The following is a 21,053-nucleotide window of genomic DNA, read 5'->3' as shown; positions in this document are numbered from 1 at the left end:
TCTACAGATCTGCTGAAATAAATACGTATTAAAATTTTCATAAAAAAAAACTTTTGAAAAATATACAAATGATAGTTTTATCACTGTTTTCATAAAATAAACGTTTTTCCCAAACCCAGTCGTCATAATCGGCTGAACATTGTACTGCTTGAACCTGCATCTGCTCATTTCCGCTTTGGACGGCGTGGCAAGCAGTAAGCAGGAGCAAGTGGTGGATTTTCTCTCTCTCTACCGTCGTGCTGAACATTCTCGCAGGCGCTGCGACCGGATGATATCGGGCATGTGTGAAAGATACTTCTGCCCCACTCCTTTCATAAAAAACGGCCAGAAGTCCTGTCCGGGGCGGGGCTTAGAGAGTATTGTTGTGCAGAATATGTAAAAAATGAGGGTCTTCGGATGTATTTTTTGTGCAGAATATGTAAAAAAGGAGCGACTTCGGATGTTAATCTAAATGCATATATGGTGCATAATTTAGCGGTGCCGGTGGTGTAGTGGTAAGCGTGATTACCTCTCACCCCAGCAGGCCTGGGTTCAATCCCAGTCGGCGCCGCCGGGATGTTCTGAGGCATAACATCTCTGATCACGCCTTCCTTCGGAAGGGAAGTGAAGCCGTTGGTCCCCGGTTCATGAGTTAATGGGTCGATAGGTAGGGTCCAGATGTGGGAGCTGCCTTCCTGGCGTCGGTAGCATTGGTGCTCAGCACAGAAAACAAGATCGACGGAAAACAAACCAAAGGAAAAAAAAATGGTGCATAATAGAGAAAGAAATTCTATCTACTATTTCCAATTAGCGCCATATTACTCAGGAGTGCTACAAATACTTCATGGAAGTAAAATAAGCGATAATTGAGTGATCTTAAATGAGTTTTACTTGAAAATCACTTGTCTGTCCTAGTTCTGCAACATAAAGATTTGTGATATCCGGTGGACTTTGATTTCTAAAATTGTTTTGCCATGACTAACATCAGTAAGTTTCCGAAAGTTGAGTGAACATGGTTGGAGCCTAATTATGAATCATTAAGGAGCTAATTTTCTTATTTTAAAATTGAATCTGAATTTTAGGATTCATTCAACAACCGCCTTATTTCAAAAAAGAAATTAATGAATTGTTTATTTTTGAGTTAATTTCTAATCCATTTATTTTTTTATTTTTTTATAATATATTAATATTATTGAATGGAGCACCAAAACTAATCACTACGTAACACAACCCTTAAGTTTTTATCAGTTACAGTACTAAAACTGTCAAAAAACAGGCATAATCCGTTTAAACGTCACGTTTAATGTGTCATACACATTTCTCTCAATTATATTTTGTACCTGGATCCACATTGGCCATAGCTAGCCATGTTTTGGGGGCCCCTCAGGAAGTGACCGAAATTTGAAATGCGCCTGAAAGTTCAATTAACAAGAATATGTTGGCCACACAAGTAAGTTAAAACAAATCACAGTAAAATTCAAATACATGATTGTTTGTTATGAACATATTCGCTGTCCAAAATCTACCATGAGTCGTAAACGTAACGTATGAACATTAAAACACAGACCCACATATCATTCAGAAAATATCTTACTCCTCTTCTCGAAATGTGGGCTTTAGCAACTTTGTCTGAATTTAAATAAGTAAAGCACTTAACAGCACATTTTAGCTTCAAGGCTCGGAGGCTCACGTGTCGCACTCACTTTTTTGGAGACTAATAAATCGATTTCGATGAAAACCAAATTTCTACTGCGTAAGCTCATTATTCGATCACGAGATAACATCTATCAAGTCAAATGTCCATTTGTCCATCTGTTATAAGACTATGGTCCAATCTATAGCGCAGAAATTAATCATTAGAAAAAAAAAATCGTCGAAATATTAAAGCAGCGTAAAAGTTGTTAGCTAGTAAAAGTCTAATTGTATGCAAACTTAATTTGTCTCAGGCCCCTAAGCTCTGGAGATCAGTCCAGATTTAACTTCCACAAAAACGGTATTGCGTACGACGTGCAAGCTTCAGCAAACTGCACTTCAACTGGCCGTTGTTGATGATGAAATGATGATTCAGGTGCTGTGACCGGATTTGATTTGACACGCACATATCCTCCTATCCTCACTGCACAGCAAGCAATCCCGGAAATGCAAAACCACAGCAAGGACGATCAGTCGGGCCGGGTGGTTGGGAGGTGCTTATCCGCTTGAAATCCTTTTCAACATTGTGAGCCTGTGGCTGAAGTTTTTCCTGTGATGTTTGATGAATAAATGAATGATATAGCTGGGTTCGGCTCTTCTGACATAGATGTCCATCCAACCCCTGGCAATGATGTGTGCGTAGAGTGCAGCAAAGGAACACTATACGGTAAGGCCACTTTCACGAAAGCAAAACTTGTTTCCGACATCCACATATCAATACCGGGAATCCATTCCTGCTAGGGCGCCTGACTAGAATCCAGGTGAGAGCCTTTTCCTCGAAAGGGGTTTTTAAAGTGATTTATGGTAATGCTAATATAGTCAGGCAGAAAGGCTAGAAGACTGCCCCGTCCAGCTCCATCTGACGCGAGCAGAGCATCCTTTCAGATGCAGAATCCATGACTCGTGCAATGCGTGGATGGTGGGATGTCGAATGGATATCATCAGTCAGTTGTTGGGAATCTATCACCAAACGAGAGGCTTTTGAGTGAATTATAGCCTCGGATTAGAGGGAAACATGGCACTGGCTGACCCGGAGTAAGGTGTGCAAAGCTTTGCTCAAAGAGGACTAGCAATCATGCCATCGTCAGTACCAGTGCCACTCGTCCGGATGTGGAATTGGCCGCCAGTTATGAATATATGCACAGACACAGAGCGCAAGGGTCCATAAGTAAATAGGCTGGCAGCATGCGCTATTAAGCACACATCAGAAACACGTACACCACCCCATTAACATCCTGTTTGTGTAAATCTACGGTGCATTTACAAGTTAATGAGTTAGAAGTAATTGGAGTTAAATCCTCTCGTAAGCTGGTGCTATTGATCTTTTACGAACCCATTAGCTTTATTACTTATGCGTGTGTTTGTGTGCAGAGATTAATTGCTGTAGAGGAGTACTTCAGGTGAGAAGCATCATTTGAAAAAAGTACTGGGAAATATCAATCAGTTAGAGATAGGTAGAGATTTTTGTAAGTATCGCATCGGTCGGTATGGATGATTAATAATTATTAATTATCTACGTAGAGGGGAGGAAAGGGTTTATCTAAAATCATTCATAAACTGTCCACCTGGTTTGTGGAAATCAATCAAATACAATCTAGGTGTGTTCGGGGTAAGACGGCCAGTGGGAGTAAAACGAACAGCGGAGGTAAGACGGACAGTAGATTTATTTGAATAATAGGTTTATTGTCACATCCACTCATAATTTATGATATTTAATGCATTCCAGAATATCCTGCTTGTCACGGGAGCTGTCAAATTTGGCATTATGAACAAACGCCTTTTTTGATTTTGCTCTGAAGTGCCTAGATCCCTCTCGGCTACAACCCTGGATTTTCGAGATTTTTAAAATTGCAACTTCCAGAAGAGATTACTCCACAACCAAATAAGCTATTCGTGATCTTAGAACGTCAATTTGAAGGTTTTTAATGTAGATTCTTATAGGTGTACCCAAATTTTGTTTTGTTATAGTAACTACAGTAAACTGACAGCCTGATTACCGGCAGGTATCCAAATTATCAAAAAATGACCTATTTTAATATTTTGGTCTCAAATTTTTACCACACTTTGGAAAACTCTTCTTCTAGTTTTTGAGATATACCCAGATGAGTGAGTTTCATAATTCGTTCTACTTTTGACTCTAGGTTACTTCATCCACCTAATAGCCAGGTGTCGAACAGGTGTGGGTGGCTGTTACCCTACCGTTGAAAATGGTCTTCATTTACGTGTTGTTTAACCCCCGGATCGATTTGGCGATTCTGAGTTGATCGATCAACACATTGGTTCACTTTTTTGGGTTGTATCCAAGATGAATGCGACTGAAGAAATCCTTGTTGTTGGTGATTTCAATCTTGCTTCTGTCAATTGGTCATCGAATGAAACAGGGTTCTTTCATCCTCGCTCTAATGGCTCATATATTACACCTCTAGTAGCATCTCTCCTAGATTGCTACAATACTGCTGATATTCTGCAACGGAACAGGATCTCCAATTAAAATCATAGACTGCTTGATCTATGTTTCCTAAGCCATGAACTCGCCTATAATTGCTCGGTTCAAGAGGCACCCGAACCACTAGTTGAACGTTGTAGACTCCATTCACCTGTGGACAGCGTATCGTATGACTACCGTAGGACTGACTTCGAGGGAATGGCAACCATTTTCGAAAACATCAGCTGGGACGATGAACTCCGAGATCGTGACGCGAATGCTGCCTCTTCTATTTTCTCGAATATTTATTGTCGCGTATGTGATCGACCAGTTTGTACCCATGACAACTCCACCCATATCTAGTAACCATCCTTGGACCAAGCACCGACTCAAGCGACCGAAGTCATCCAAACGAGCTGCCTTGAAGACATTTTGTAAACTTCGAACGGATACATCGAAGACTTGACTAGCCTAATGGTCCCAAGCAAATCGACTAACGTACCCAATTCTAGTATAAATTCCAGTACTACACTATGTTTGTTTTGATTCGCTATGAAAGTTTGACAGATAAAATGAAGGGTTAGTGGATTTTCCTATGTTTCGAGGGGTGAATCGATTAGCTTTGGACCGAAGATAGTACCAGAGCTGAGCCAAAAAGTTGAGCTCGTTTCTTCGGGACCTACTAGTCTTAGAGTTACCTCTATGGTACAACCTCGTTAAAAAACAGTATAAGTGGCTCAACAAACAGCTTTATCAAGCCCATCAACGCCATCTACAAACTAAACTCAAAGCAAATCCCAAAAGCTTCTGGAATCATGTGAACGATCAACGGAAGGAATCGGGCTTACATTCTACAATGTACAATACGGATTAAGAAGAATCAGATACGGATACGGGAATCGCTGACCTGTTCAAGTCACAATTCAGCAGTGTCTTCGTCAAAGAAAATTTACCTAACGAGCACATCGTAAGTGATGTTCCCGTACTTTCTGCTGTTGGGCCGCATCCGCTTACCTCGACTAATGATGTTCGTAGAGCAAGCCTTCGTTTGAAAAATTCTTTCAGCACTGGCCCTGATGGTATCCCTTCCGCGGTTATTAAGAACTGTATTGGAGTGCTGGCCGCACCTTTAGCATCCATCGTCAACCTCTCTTTGGATTCTGGGATATTGACGTTCACTTTTCGATCCGTTACCTGAAGCTGTCTTATGTAGACGATTTCAAACTATACTTTGTCATCAAATATCGAAGTGATGCATTGTTTCTTCAGCAGCAGCTGGACGTTTTTACTGTTTGGTGTGACAAGAATAGGATGGTATTAAATGCTTCTAAATGTGCCATTATAAGGTTTTCCAGGAAAATCACCTATCTGTTATGCTTACAGCCTGCAGGAGCAAATATTATTCCACATTAGAGTTCTGTTCCGTAGAATTGACTCCTTTTTATAGCAACGGGGTGAATCGTATCGAGGCCATTCAGCGAAGATTTGTACGTTTCGCCCTTCGTTGGCTACCCTGGAGTGATCCTTTCAATCTCCCTAGTTATGAAAGTTGCTGTAATTTGATGTCCCTATAATTACTTATTCCCCGTTCACATTACAGCGTATATCACGTGATATACGCTGTCTTGCAATGAGCACCCATACATCTAGTTTTTACTGGAAATCGTATGTATGAGTTATTATTATTATTATTATTTATTAGTGACACTTTATCACTTCTGTGACATTCGTGTCGCCCTATGTATGAGTGCTCATGGCAAGACAGCCTTTATTACGTGACATAGACTGTAATGTGAACGGAGTATTAGTGTTCGCCGAGGCGTCTCTAACGCTACCTTCATCGCTGATCTCCTTCGATCGGACATTAATTGCGGTTCACTTCTGCAGCAGTTGAATGTCAATAACAGACGCGTAAATTTACGTTCGTATTTTTTTTTTAAATATCCCTGCTTTTCGCAAAAACTACGGCGCTAATGAGCCTTTAACTAGCATGTGCAAAATTTTCAACAAATGTTATAACTGCTTTGATTTTAATATCTCCCGTGTTAGGCTTAAGAATCTGTTTAATAATGTACTTTTAACTTCCTGACGGTTTCTGTTTTCTGTATTTAAATAACTTAATTTGTTAATCGCTAATTATGTTATCATTAATATCTTTTTATATGTTTAGGACTTAGTTCAAGCAAATGTATCTGTAGGATTCCATGTTTTCTGTTGGTACTTAAATGATCAGGTTTTGCGCCCACTAGTGTGGGCTTTTCCCTCCAAATAAATAAATAAATAAATAAATAATGTTTTTTTCAAGTTCTTTCAATCCGACCAAGATCTCAGAAAATCCATGGCCTTCTCCAAACAGCAGAAAAAAAACGATCAAACTTTTCTACAAATTTTTCTAAACATCTGGGTGAAACTGCTGAATTTGTTCAATAATTCTTGAGCTTCTACAATTTTGGCTGAACTCCGACGAAGTTCCTTGAGCTTAAAAAAAATCTCAGCACATTTATGAAGTTTTACGAAGTTCTTCAAATTGCTACGTAATCCAGTTGACTTCTAAAAAGTTATCAGAATTATTATGGAGTTTGCTCCTGATTTATTTTAAGTCTTAAGAAGTTAAGAAGTCTTAAGAAGTTAAGAGGTCTTAAGAAGTTAAGAAGTCTTAAGAAGTTAAGAAGTCTTAAGAAGTTAAGAAGTCTTAAGAAGTTAAGAAGTCTTAAGAAGTTAAGAAGTCTTAAGAAGTTAAGAAGTCTTAAGAAGTTAAGAAGTCTTAAGAAGTTAAGAAGCCTTAAGAAGTTAAGAAGTCTTAAGAAGTTAAGAAGTTAAGAAGTCTTAAGAAGTCTTAAGAAGTTAAGAAGTCTTAAGAAGTTAAGAAGTCTTAAAAAGTTAAGAAGTCTTAAGAAGTTAAGAAGTCTTAAGAAGTTAAGAAGTCTTAAGAAGTTAAGAAGTTAAGATGTCTTAAAAAGTTAAGAAGTTTTAAGATGTTAATAAATCTTAAGAAGTTACGAAGCCTTAAGAAGTTAAGAAGTCTTAAGAAGTTAAGAAGTCTTAAGAAGTTAAGAAGTCTTAAGAAGTTAAGAAGTCTTAAGAAGTTAAGAAGTCTTATGAAGTTTTTTAAATTAAAATAATCACGGTATTTCAGGTAACAGAAGAGCTTGTATGAAGTTTCTTAAAATAAACCAAAGTTCTTGTAACTTAATCAATGTTTTCCAAACTTTTACAACGTTCCTAGGTCAACTTAGTTTTTTGTGAATTTTTGACAAAGCACCTTAACTTTTTTTAAGCTCTACGAAATTTCCTGAATTGATAATAAGTGTTTTAGATGTCCTCTGAATAAACAGGGTGTTCGGTTCCTTAGTGCAAATAATTTAAGGAGAGATAGAAAATCATATTTGAAATAAAAATTTTTCTACGCATATGATAAAATTTCAAAGATTACTGAGTTATTGAACTTTTTCTGTTTTGGTCTTTGCTCTAACTAAAAAACTATGCCATTTAGCACAAAAATCTTGTCTCCATTGGTCAGTTTGGTAAATTTACTATTAAATGGTATCATTTTTACTTCAATATGCTGCATTCAGACACATTTGAGGGATAAACGGGTCTAAAACTTATTTAAAAAAATACGCAATAAAATGTACTAATCAAAAGATGCCCCTTGATGCGCTCTATAACTCTCTCTGTGACACCAATTTTCTATCTTGTTGACACCAATTTAGTCGCAATTTCGTATTAAACACATAATGTTGGGTCGTTAATTAACGGTTGCGTAAGATACGAATTCAACCCACCGTGCGTTGCTGTTGCCGTCTGTTTGCAGCGCGCATAGCACACTTGATCGCCACGCGGAGTGACGGTCTGATAAGTGCGATAAGTAGAGTGTTCACTCGGCTGTCGACAAAAGCAGGCCACTCTCGATGTGTGCCACGCGATCGTCTGTTTTCTCGGCAGCAACCATTGTGTGGTCCTCCTCATTGTTCTTCATCAGCAGTTCTTTCGGTAGATGCGTCGTCGACTTCGGAAAGCAACCGTTTCGTGATGAGTGTGTGAGTGCTGACCACGTTTTGCGTCCATTGCGTCCATCGTCCTCGTTGGCGTACAACAATTTGCCATACAATGAAACTACTGGAAGCGGCTCCAGTTCTGATGGAGGAGGCTTTTTGGATAGCGGAAGATAAAGTGTTTATTGTGTTGTACCTTTTGACTATAGTTTTAAGATGTATTGTATAGTGACCAAGAATCCTCGGCTCTGTAAAGTTAATTCGGTTGAGCCTTATCAAATAAATTAATAAACAAAAAAAAAAGTGCGATAAGTGAGGCCAAGAAGAAACATCAAAACAGAAACTTACAGCTTGCAGAAAACAAACATGTATTCTCCAGAAGAGCTGGCGGATATTCATCTCTGTTACAGTTTTGTCAACTGTGTGGCAACGAGAGCCCAGCAAGAATATGGTCGCAGGTTCCACAACCGTCGACTGCCTAACGCAAGTATGTAAAAATAATGTTAGATTTAAGATTTGTATGTAAAAAATTACGCTGACACAGGAACCTTCACGTCTACACACCGTCGGTTCCGGGATGAAACGTTATTTTCGACTGCACCTCAAGCCAACCAGCCCCGCCGGTCGCTAACACCGGCCATGGTGGAGATAATTTTAAGAGAATTTTGAGAAACGATCCCAAAACCAGCACAAGGCGAGTTGCAGCTCAGTTAGAGAATATGCATCCGTTTCATAGGGGAAATGTATGTAATGTCGGCCTAAGTGTCGGCCCATACATACATTCATTCTTTTCCTTTATTTAACGTCGGTCTCTGTTCCACAATCTAGTGCCAATCACCGACGGACATCGATTGCCATCCATTGACGGCAATCGAATGTGCAGGAAGGCAGCTTCCACACCTGCGTAGGATATCGCACCCATTCAACACACATGGGCTGGGACCAACGGCTTTACTTCCCTTCCGAAGGAAGACGTGACCAGAGATTTTTATGCCTCAGAAAAATCCCACCGACCTCGACTGGGATTGAACCCAGACCCATTGGGGTGTTAGAAAGCAGTCACGCTTACCTCTACACCACCGGCGCCGGCTTACATACATACATTCAGCAATCGACTACTTTTTCAATAGCAACCAAAAATATCCATTAGTACCGTCCCGATGACGCGTTAATCTAGATAAATTGATAAATAGCAGATTTTTAGCGATGGGCCCAATCTTAGATCCATAGGCCAACATTAGAGCCATTTCCCCTACGTTACAAGTTCATGAGCTTCTGGAAAGAGTTATACCGCTCCGGATTGAGTTCAGCAGGATTATGATAGCGAAAATGGATGAGGATGCATTGTTCTTGAAAAGCATTCTTTGTACGGACGAGTGCACCTTTACCCGTGCAGGATACTTCAATACCCACAATGACCACACGTGGGTAATTGAAAATCCAAGAAAATAGAGGACACATAGAGCAACTATTGAAATAAATTTATGAAAGAAACGAAGATCAGTGTTTCAATTTGATTGATCATTGGAAAATACCCAATCAGTTCAATGAACTGATCTACATTGGTATCGAGAAAAAAAATAGAACATTTTCAATTTTCATCATGCGTTCGATTGGCGTTGACGAGAGCTCTGTAACTCTTTACTCCTATGGAGAAATCTCATATGTAACTGTCAGTGTATGTGTGAAACATGGCGGACTTTTTCTTATTCTTTCACTCCAACGCAAAACCCCATAAGGAACTGTCAAAATGTGTGTGAAGAAACGTCACTTCGGGACTGGTGTCAAGGCGAATTGAACCGTCCGCAGCATTGTTTATCTTGTCACACTTTTCATACCGTCACTCCGCGTGGCGATCAAATCTCGCGTCACTTTTCAAATAGACCAATGTAACATATCCACCATTTTGAGAAAATCGAAGTTGAAGTTCGACAGATTATTATTTTAACTGTTTAAAAACAATACATTTTGCATTACTATTTTTAATGTAGTCAGCATATAATAACGTTGAAAATTCAGAAGAAACAGTAAAATCACAATTTTACTTTGAATTTCATGCTACAACATAGAAAAAATCACATAGGACGTTTTGACAAGTCGAGTTGTACATCGGACATGTTACATTGGACGATTTTTCTCAATGACATAATCAATGATTGTTACATTGGAAGTTTTGTCTACATGATACTAGATTCCCTTTCACAGATTTCAGAGTATAGTACCTAACTTTAGATTGGCCCCGCCTTTGGAAAAAAGAGCACCAATCATGTTAGGCAGTCCGAATGACCGAAGTAACAATCATGTACCCATCATTTCAAACTGTACATTGGACAATTTTTGATCAATGATTATCTTAAATAAATGAAAGTAAATTTGGATGGATGTTTTTGTATCACATACAATGACAGAAGAGCAATAACTCGATTTGTTTACATTTGTTACATTGGACTATTTGAAAAGTGACGCGAGAAATGTGCTATGCGCGCTGCAAACAGACGTCAACAGCAACGCACGGTGGGGTTGAATTCGTATCTTAAACAACCGTTAATTAACGACCCAACATCATGTGTTTAGTACGAAATTGCGACAAAACTAAATAAGATAGACAATTTGTGTCAAATAGAGAGTTGTAGAACGCATTAAGAGGCATATTTTGATTGGACAATACAATACACTTTATTACGTATTTTTTTGAAAGAATAAGAGAAAACCCGTAGGAAAAAACACAAGTTTTAGCCTCGTGTATCCCTAAACTGTGTATAAATGCAGCTTACCTAAAGTAGAAATGACACTATTAAGTGGTAAATTTACCAAGCTGGCCAATAGAGGCAAGAGTTTTGAAGTTAAATGGCATAGTTTTTGAGTTAGAGCCAATTTATGACAAACATGGACCAAAACAGAAAAAGTTCAATAACTCAGTAATCTTTGAGATTTGATCATATGTGTAGAAAAAATTTTCACTTCAAATATGATCTGCTATCGCCCCTTAAATTATTTGCACTAAAAATATCCTGAAATTTAAAAAAAATCTGCTATATTGTTACTGAATTATGGAGGAAGAGCATTTATCCTTTTGTGCCCTTACAGGCTACACCCCTGGCAAAGGGAAGAATTACCAGTCTTCTTGATATGTTGTCCTACGCACTTAGAAAAATTCATGTAAATTTAGGTGTTCTGAGACTGACATATACGAGCGTAAATTTTGACATAAAATTGAGTCATATTAGACGCGAAATTAAACTCAATCAAACGTACATTCGAACTTTTCAGTCTCGGAGCACTTAATTTTACATGACATGTTTGTTTACGTCTCATACTTTATGTCAAATGTGGATTCCGTCACGTGTAAGAATAGGTATTTCTTAGTGTGTAGCCTAGTTCACAAAGCTCTGGTTATAAGTACATCAAAACTATGCTGGAGGTTCGATTGCCGACTCAATTAACGCTACATTAAGGGCAGGGGCCTCCCTTAGCTCAGTCGGTAAAGGCACAGCTTCAAAGCAAGACCATGCTGGAGGTGGCTGGGTTCAATTCACGGTCCGGTCCAGAACATTTTCGGATTGGAAAATTTCTCGACTTCCCTGGGCATAGAGTATGATTGTAATTTACCGTCTTTGGGACTTTATAACCAAGCAAATGAAGATGAATTCTTTCAATTTTGGGGCTGTGTATCTCACTACCTACCTCAATTCGCATTGCATTACGATCGACAAGGATATGTGAAACTGAAAACCAATTGATAGAAGAGCTTCCTTTTTCAATTAGATTGATCCCACATTCATACTAAATTCAAACACTCCGAGATGAAAGCTCATCGCCTGTAGTCAATTTTCCGCCTCACAGATGATAGCTTGGTGAATCCTTGCTTTTAGTCACCTATGAACGAGAGCGCACTCCATCATCATCGCCTGGAATCCTGAGGCAGGGTAAATTGCATACGCTTCCTTATACCAACATACACTGATTCACTGCCAAGCTCGTTCCCTGTAGAACGTACGTTGTTCAAATATCAATTTAATTAAATCATAAATAATAAATCAGTTCCATTGAGCTACGGTGGAGAGGTTGAACGCTTTCACTCATACATACACTGTTAGGTACGCACAGCACACTTACCGGGAAAGCCTCTTTTCATTAGACAAAATGCACTTTCCACATCTCGCTCCGGTGGTTCTTTTGTATCGTTGTCTGTTCATACCGATCCACACAGAATAGGACGTAAACAGGAAGCTTTCCCATCCATGGCTGAGCGAGAGAAATTGCATATTGGATTTATGTGATGAATTTCCACCAAAGCCGTACGCAAACTTCCGTTGACGATTGAATTTCTGGGTAAATCGTGAGCATTGAATGCGCAGTATGCTGAAAACGAGGCTCGGCGGATATCGGAGGTAGTAATACAAAGCGCTGCTGCGGAGATCCGGTTAGGTTTGATGTAATTTATGTAATGGCACGGATGCGACACGGTTTATTGGATTGCCACCTTTTCCCCTCATGAGCATCGTTCTACCTCTCGACAGAAGGAGGGTGGTTTCGGTCGATTGGAGGGATAATGAATCATGATATTAGTTTTCGCTGAAATAATAGCTGTCCAGCGTTATTCTTTGATGTAGGCTTTGAATTGAATACCGTTTCCGATATGAAAGTTGATGTGTTTACCAAAAAGGGCTTAGGGCTAAATTTGAATTATGTGGACAATGTTTTCCGTTCATATGAAGAAGATACGCAGATCATTTAAATAACGCCTTGAACAGTGATATCTATATAGATCACCACTTTACTCCCCCTTTGGGAGGCTTTCCCTGATTGCTAATGACAGTACGAGGTGCTAATGCTGACAGGTTAAAGACTCGTAGCATGTAAGCATCGCATTCATCACGCCACCAACTCTTTGTTCAGATTCAGAACAGGTCTGGGTAGCTGAAAGCTCGAAGGCTATTTGCCAGAGAGTATATTACGTTTCATCATTCTTCCTCCCTAACCACAAACCACAACCACTGCAATAGTAGTCAATTATACAATCGTATATCTACGGTCGACGACGAAGACGGTTAAATGCCAGCCCACTATTAGCGTGATTATTATTTTAAATGATACGCCATGAAGATAAAACCAACTATTAACTTATTCATGTCCTTCACTCCGATTCTACACAGGCACAAGTGGTGGACGCATCTCTGATTTCTTTCCTCTCTATGCTCTTCTCGCCATTTTGCAGAAAGATACACAACTCGTGTCGTGACTATTGCTGTCGCAAGAAGAAATTCAATCGCTCCATAGACCCGACGATCCAGAATGCCGTGGCTGCAGTGTTCCGTCATAATTCGTTCGCGCCATCCCGAACGCAGTCGTCCTCCGCCGATAATGCCGCCGGAGTACTGGTGACATCCTCAACCTTGAGCTCGTCATCATCGCTATCGTCGTCGTTGTCACATGCGCAGCCGGCACGCCAATCACCACGCCGGCATTGCGGAGGTAGCACCGTCAATGTACGTATAGAAAAGCACTAAAAATCATACATAATCAAAAGAGGTGAAGGTGGGGGTAAGGAACCTGGGAACTGTTGTGCGTTAGCCAACCCCTTACTATAGTATGCTATGCCTGTGATGCTATGCGGACGGAATGCGTTTCTAGGTGAGGTGCGTGGAACGTGAGTTGCCTGTTTGCAAAACAATAAAACATTTGAAATATTTTCCTTTAGGTACACTCAGCTATTAGCTTAGGGTAGATGTACCAGTTATTGCTATACGTTTGTATTATGATGTTTTCCAAAGGTTTGAGCCTCACGTGGGTATTATGGATATAATGGACTGAATTTTATAATTGATGAAAAAATTGAACGTTTTTTGGAAGAAGACTTGAAACTCCTAACATTGCCGAATATTATGATATCATCATATTACGGGGTTGCTAGTGTAAAAGGATGATTTGTTGATTATTCATGACCTCTTGATCACTGGGAATACTTGTGAATATTTGGACAAAAGTGTAATCAAAGAGGTGGACGCCTAAGCTTTTTCACATATATCGCTGTGAAGCAACTGTAAACTGTAGCGGGAATTTAAATCTGTAACTGAAACCAGTTCGTTCGATTTTGTTTGCTAATCGGGATGTTGTACTTAATTATCTGATAGTTAAATCGTCCAGCTCAAACTTTTGTAGGGGTAAAAGGATGTAAACCAATTAAAATTCCAAAGGCCATAATTGGAACACACCATAATACGAACGTATAGCCATAGGTACACCTAATCGAGTTAGTTACTTAGTTGTTAGGCCTGTAAAACAACTCTGTTGAAAGTGTTGACATAGAATTTTGGTTATTTTGAAAGGATGTACGTAAGACACGTAAGAATTTCAAGCGAAGTTCTTGAACATTGTCGGAATCTCTCTGGAGTGCTTGGATATTTTAAAAACGTCCCTAAAATCTTTAAAACTTCTCTGCAGTCGTTGGAGCTGCTTAAGACCTCTTGAAAGTTTTTTGAACTACTCGGAAATTCTCGGAAATTCTCTAAAGTTCCCAAAACGTCTCGGAATTTCTCGATACTTTTCGGAACTTCTCTTTAGCTCTTGGAAATGTACGATACCACTGTAACCAACAAACATTAAAAACAGCACGTTATCAGGAGCAAATTCTACTTTGACTATATATGTTTAGTGTTACTTCTGCGTGAAGTCAACGATTTACATAGTTGAAGATGCTAATTTCAAATAACAGACTGAAGTGGTAATTTTTATTTATTTAGAATATTTTTATTTTTATCTATCATCTGACATCGTGGTCTTAATGAAATATTCTTAATCCTAGTTTAATTAAATATATGCAGAGATCGTAAACGTTGTTTAAAAGTGTTTGTAGACATATTAAAATCAAAAACATGATACCCTTCTTGAAACCGTCTGCTTATAGAGTTCAAAGGGTCATTGGAGCCATATAAAGTATTCCTCGTAGTTGGTTGGATTAGTTGTCGTGACCGCATCACTCGCTCTGGGGCATAAATCCTCATACGATTCAGTAAGGCTGAACTATCAATCTCTGCGCGAAGTATCTTAGCTCCAAATACAGCTTGATCCATCTTACGACGATTTGCCAGCGGTTCGATATTCAGCAAGGCACAACGATGCTTATAAGGCGGTAGGTTTACTGGGTCACGCCAATGTAGACTTCGTAGTGCAGCCCGGACAAATTTACGTTGCACAGATTCGATCCTGGAGATCCACACAGCTTCATACGGTGACCAAACAACCGATGCAAATTCTAGTATTGATCTAAGTAGAGAGCAATAGAGAGCACGCAAGCAAAGTGGATCATTGAAGTCTTGCGTGATTTTTAGAATGAATCCTAATTGAAGGTTGGCTTTGTCAACAACAGCTGAATAATGCATCTTGAATGTGAGTTGGTGATCCAGCAATACTCCAAGATCCTTCACTTTATCAACGCGCTCAAGATCCTGTCCATCGATCGTGTAGTTGTACAGAATAGGCTTTTTGTACCGCCGATACGAGATGATGCAACACTTAGATACACTCACTTTGAGGAAGCTGGAGTTGCACCAATGAGCGAATCGATCCAGTAACTCTTGAAGTTGCCTGCAATCGGCTTCATTTCGTACTACGAGATAAATTTTCAAATCTTCTGCATAAATCAGCAGTCCCCCATTTGCTAAAAGGATCGTCACGTCATTGAAAAATAATACGAATAACAATGGACCAAGGTTGCTACCTTGAGGCACACCAGAGCACGGAGTAAACAGAGCAGACACTGTTGATCCAATTTTAACAACGAGTTGCCTGTTGTTTAAGTACGAACGAAGCCAATTACATACTCTGGTGGAAACGCCTAGTCGAAGTAGCTTGGCAAGAAGATTATCGTGGTTCACGGTGTCAAAAGCAGCCTTTATGTCGGTGTATACAGCATCAACTTGAGCTCCATCGTCCATTGTGCCGATACAAAAAGAGGTAAATTCACACAGATTGCTGTCCACTGATCGTTTGGGGTAGAATCCGTGTTGAGAGGCACTGATGTAGTTCCTGCAAGAGCTGAACAGTACTTCATTGACGATGATTTCGAGGCACTTAGGTCCAGCTGACAACGAAGTTATCCCACGGTAGTTAGAAATATCTGACTTATCACCTTTCTTGTGCACTGGAAGCATATGGGAGGTCTTCCAAGCAGAAGGAAACCACTGTTGCTGCAATGATTGGTTGAAAATTACTTGAAGAGAAGCAACCAAAAGTGCACTACACTTTTTGAATACACACGAAGGAATGCCATCCGGGCCAGGTTGCTTGAGTTTCTGTAGAGCTGATTCAACCGTCGCTGTGTTGATGTTGAATACATCAAGATCCACCGCGTATCTTGGTACCAGCTCAACAGCTACAACTATCACGTCCACAGTTGGCATACGATTCTCAAACACGCTAGCAAATTTTTGAGAGAAAAGCTCGCACTTTGCTTCTGCAGAAAGAGCATGAACATCTCCTAAGTGCATCGTAGTCGGCAATCCGCTCTCCTTACGTTTTGAATTTACAAAGCTCCAAAACCGTTTCGGGTTTCGCCGAAGATCATCTTGTCTCCGTCTAACGTACATTTTGCACAAAAAACGATTGTATCCACGATAGATTCGACTAGCTTCGTCAAACTGGTGCTTTAGATACAAACATCGTTGACAACAATATCGCTGCAGCAACTAGGCGCGCCGTCGACGCAGGGTGCTAAGATGCGCATTGGACCAAGCAGGATTCCTTGAGGGCCTTTTTAGCGGTACAGTTTGAATGATGCAATTATGCAAAACACGATTGAAGGAGCTGACGATGCTATCGACGTCATAGCTTTGGTATACTTCAGACCAATCAGCTTGGGACAGCAGTTCATTCAAGTTATCATAATCCCCTCGAAATTAAACGAAAGTTACGCTCAGAAAGGTCAACATCTTCTTGAAATGATACAGGAGGCACACAAACCACAGGCTTGGCACAACTTCTTCAGCTGCTAATGTTACGGTAGCGTTAGTCATAATTGAATCGTTTGAAAATATTAGATCTAGTACTCGGTCAGAACAGTTTCGAATTAAATTACGCTGCCTCAATCCAAGAAATGCCATACTATCAAGAATAATTTGACTGGCCATTAAAGTCTGTGACAGTATCGGATCAGCGAAGGCGTATCCACTGCTCGAACTTTTCCAGAACAGACGAGGTTGATTGAAATCACCGAACAAAACGAGCTCACCCATATCGATATGCTGTCTGTTTGCTTCAAAGATGGCATCTACATGAAGCTGAACAAAATTCTGGTCCTGACTTTTATCTGGCGGCATGTACAGTGCACCAACAAACAGCTGCTCAATGTTGCTTGTAAGCTGGACAACTGAAGAAGCGTACTTTCGCTTCACGGCTATTAGTACGCCTCCGCCACGTCGACGCAAGCACTTGGAGGCGCAAAGGTCAACGCGATAGACGCAGTAGTTGTTGTTGAATAGCTGGCAAGATTGTATACGATCGTCCAGCCAAGTCTCTGTGAACACGTACACGTCGTAATCCAATTCGGCGGTTGCAAGAAAAGCTTGATCAATTTTAGTCCTGAGGCCAAGAACATTCTGGTTGTACAGGTGTAGCTCAGATGATATATCGGCGACGTTGGGTGCGGTGAGACCAGAAGATGCACCATTCCGCTCAGGTAAACTGCAACGCGAATGTTTGTCAGGCAGAGAAATGTTTTGATGTGTAGAATACTTGCCTGGCAACACAGACTGGAAGACCCCTTCACCGATCTCAACCGCAGGACCAGGACGGCTCCGATGGCTGGAAACAGCATCAAACACGACTGGGTCGAGTGGATCAGGGGCTTCCAAAGTGCTGTATACAGTGCGTCCTCGTGGTGTCAAATCCATTTGAGGGTGTACTTTGTCCGAATTCGGATAACAGAGGATGTTGTCACGTGACACCGGTTGGGTTGACAGCGTAAAGGAGTTATCTGCCATTACTGCAGTGGAATTGGAATCCCGGCCACGAATTACAAGCTCAGCAGGAAGATCAGAAGCATTGGAGCTGACATCAATGGCACTCCGAGGGTTACTGGAACTCGTAAAGCAATTAGGCAAGATAGCGTTTCTAACATACGTATACTTGCCTGAGAGGTGTTGCTGGGTGACCCCACCACCAGCCACAACCACAGGTCCAGGACGACTACGTTGGCAGGAGGAATCAGCAAACATGACTGGGTCGGGTGGATCCGGGGCTCCCATAGAACTGTGGGAAATGCCTCCTGCGGAGTATATACGAACGGCTATGTTGGTGGATGTGCTTCCGGAGGTAAGCGCTGATTTTTCCATTATTCCATCGGTGTGTCTATAGTAACTGTTGTACCTCCATCTGTTGCTTGATCATTGCTCCGGTTTACAATCTGCGCTACGTTTTTTGTGCGGTCATCACGGAAGTAGATATTTTCTGGCCAGGAATCAGTACAGAGCGCAATACCTTTCATCTCCTTACTAACACCGACTTTGAAAGACACGAATCTCATTGTTGAAATATCCTTGCCTTTGGGAACTAGCTTCACCACCTTCGACTTCGGCTGGTCATCGTTCATGTTCAAGCATTTTCGAACAAAGTCCATAAATCCAAAACAGGTCTTCATTCAGTTCAACGGTTTTTATGGCTTCACCCATAGTCTTGTTAGTACCACGATTCTTAACCAGCTTAGGAGTACTACGAGAAGCAGTTTCATCAGAAAAACGCCTACATTTTGGTGTGCTCGGTTTGTTCGACAAATCGTTAAAACGAAATCCACCCAGTGCAATCTGCGATTTTGGCTGAGATTCAACTTTGGCTGAGAGCGTAACGACAGCATCACTTAGTTTGGAGATGTCGTCCTTTAGCGAGTTGATTGTTTCTGAATCGGCTGGACTTGTGGGGCTATCATTGCAGCGAGCGGTCATGCTACGGAAATGTCCATTGGAGAATAAATCCGCACAACCATCGCACATCTAGAAAATATTCCTCTCATGCAGCCCCAGAACGTCAAGCACCGGAATGTCCACATTTGCGCAGAAGGTGTGAAAAGATGCACCACAGAACCCACAACAGACGATGCGGTCAGAGTCAGAAATGACTTTTTGACAACGCGGGCATGCCATGACTAGATTTTGGATTAACGCCAAAATGTAGATACGATATGCGCAGGCGAATTAAAATCCATAAATCTGGATCAACAATAGAAAAGGGCCCATCAGCATTTGTAAACAAACCGTTCGAAAGCCCTTTCCGCATAAAGCGAAGGCTGCCCACGCAAACGAACACCATCATCGTGTAGGGGAAACTTTCCCCTATCCGATGATAGTGTTGGTATGCGTGGGTGGCCTTCGCTTTGTGAGGAAAGGGCTTTAGAACGGTTTGTTTACAAATGCTGATGGGCCCTTTTCTATTGTTGATCCAGAAATGATTTGCTTCAGCTACTAGTGAGAACACTGCACAATAGGTACTGGGATAGATACAGCGTGGTGGATTGAATGACGTGGTCGAACAATAAGAAATAAACAGAACAGATCACTTTCACTTATGTTCGTTTTGATGTTTGCAGCTCACTTTGACACAGACCTTCAGTGACCTACACAGTACATCCACGGAAAATAAACGGTCAGATTTATAAAAATGGTTCTCACGATATAAATACAACATAAAAACATTCAATTAACTTCAAGGCAAACCGAAGAGACAGTGATGCCAGTAATTTATAAGATAGATGAGGAGATGAAAGGAATACCCCTCACCATCCCTCTTCAACGGGGGAGTTTGGTAAAGAGAGATGATCAAACTGATTTGTACCTTCCCAAAGTTGTCCTTGCTCGCTTTCTACTCTCTATATGCAATTTTCACACTGCTGTACTCTAACGGAACTATCAATTCTATACTTTCATCTCCTCATCTATCGTATAAAAACTACCACTTTAGTCTGTTATTTGAAATTAGTATCTACAACTAAGCAAATTCTACTTAAATACCACCTTTGGCAAAATATACGGCTGCTTTACTGCTAGACCCCACAAGCTGCTGGCACTATTGTCAGAAATTTAACAATCGCAGTGAATGCTGACGATACGGCATTTTGAATACTAGTTTAATGAATTTTATTACATATTTCGTTTACTACTTGCAAAATTCTGCAGTGAAAGTAAATCAATGAATTGTTGTAGATGCACTTAACAAATTAAAATTAAAATTATTGTGTTCAATTGTAAATATATTTTTCAGATTTCAAGGTGACTGCAAAATTTTTTAAATATTCTTTATCAATGACATTTTTATCTCATGATAGTTCCATATATTGTGTTAACTTTACAATGTCGTTTTATCTTACTTGTTCAGACATTCACTCACCTGAAAAACTTTTCTTAACGCAGAAACTTTGTAGATCGCCAGGATCTCAAAATATGCGCATAACGGAAGATTACATGCACACTAGCGCAAAATAGTGAGAAAACTCTGAACTGATTTAAAGGCCTTAATCATAAGAACAACTTTCCTGGAGATAGCAACTTCATAGATAGTCAAGATCTCAAGATCAAGCTTATACAAACAGTTCACTGGTGTCACGTAGTGAAAGATTTCGGATCAAATCTGTCCACCATCCAAAAGGTCTTTGCCGAGGACAGAAACTTTCTAGACCGGTTTTTTTAATAAGAAAGACGACTTTGCTTCTTCTCAATACTTTACCGGGATGTTTCCGGAATATCTTCTGACGTGGCGAATGTGATTACTAGGGTATTACCGGCAATCGATTTATCATCGAATGTTGATCGCATTTACTGTGCCACATCAGCGGCCGATTTTGGTAGTATTCTAGTTCTAGCTGGTTCCCTGAGGAATCCGGAACATATCCTGCTGTGGGCAAATGTGGTCCTACGGATAAGGTACTACCACCATGAAGCAGATCAAAGTTTCTAAGAGCTTCTCAGCTCCTTCTA

The 21,053-nt window shown here is 40.4% G+C and overlaps 1 protein-coding gene across 1 annotated transcript in view; it reads left to right on the top strand.

The window, feature by feature from the left end:
- The window catches only part of LOC135713688 (uncharacterized), a 145,180-nt gene that overhangs the window by 62,515 nt on the left and 61,612 nt on the right, over positions 1-21,053 (top strand). The window contains exon 3 of the mRNA XM_065236874.1: positions 13,310-13,580. Coding sequence (XP_065092946.1) covers positions 13,310-13,580 — 271 coding nt within the window. The remainder of the gene's footprint in view (positions 1-13,309; positions 13,581-21,053) is intronic.

Source organism: Ochlerotatus camptorhynchus, unplaced genomic scaffold (genome assembly GCF_037179485.1).
Source record: "Ochlerotatus camptorhynchus isolate MF236.1 unplaced genomic scaffold, CSIRO-AGI_Acam_v1.1 ptg000041l, whole genome shotgun sequence".
NCBI classification, from domain to species: Eukaryota; Metazoa; Arthropoda; class Insecta; order Diptera; family Culicidae; genus Ochlerotatus; species Ochlerotatus camptorhynchus.
Note: the sequence above shows the minus strand (reverse complement) of the source record. Positions and strands in the feature narration are given on the sequence as shown.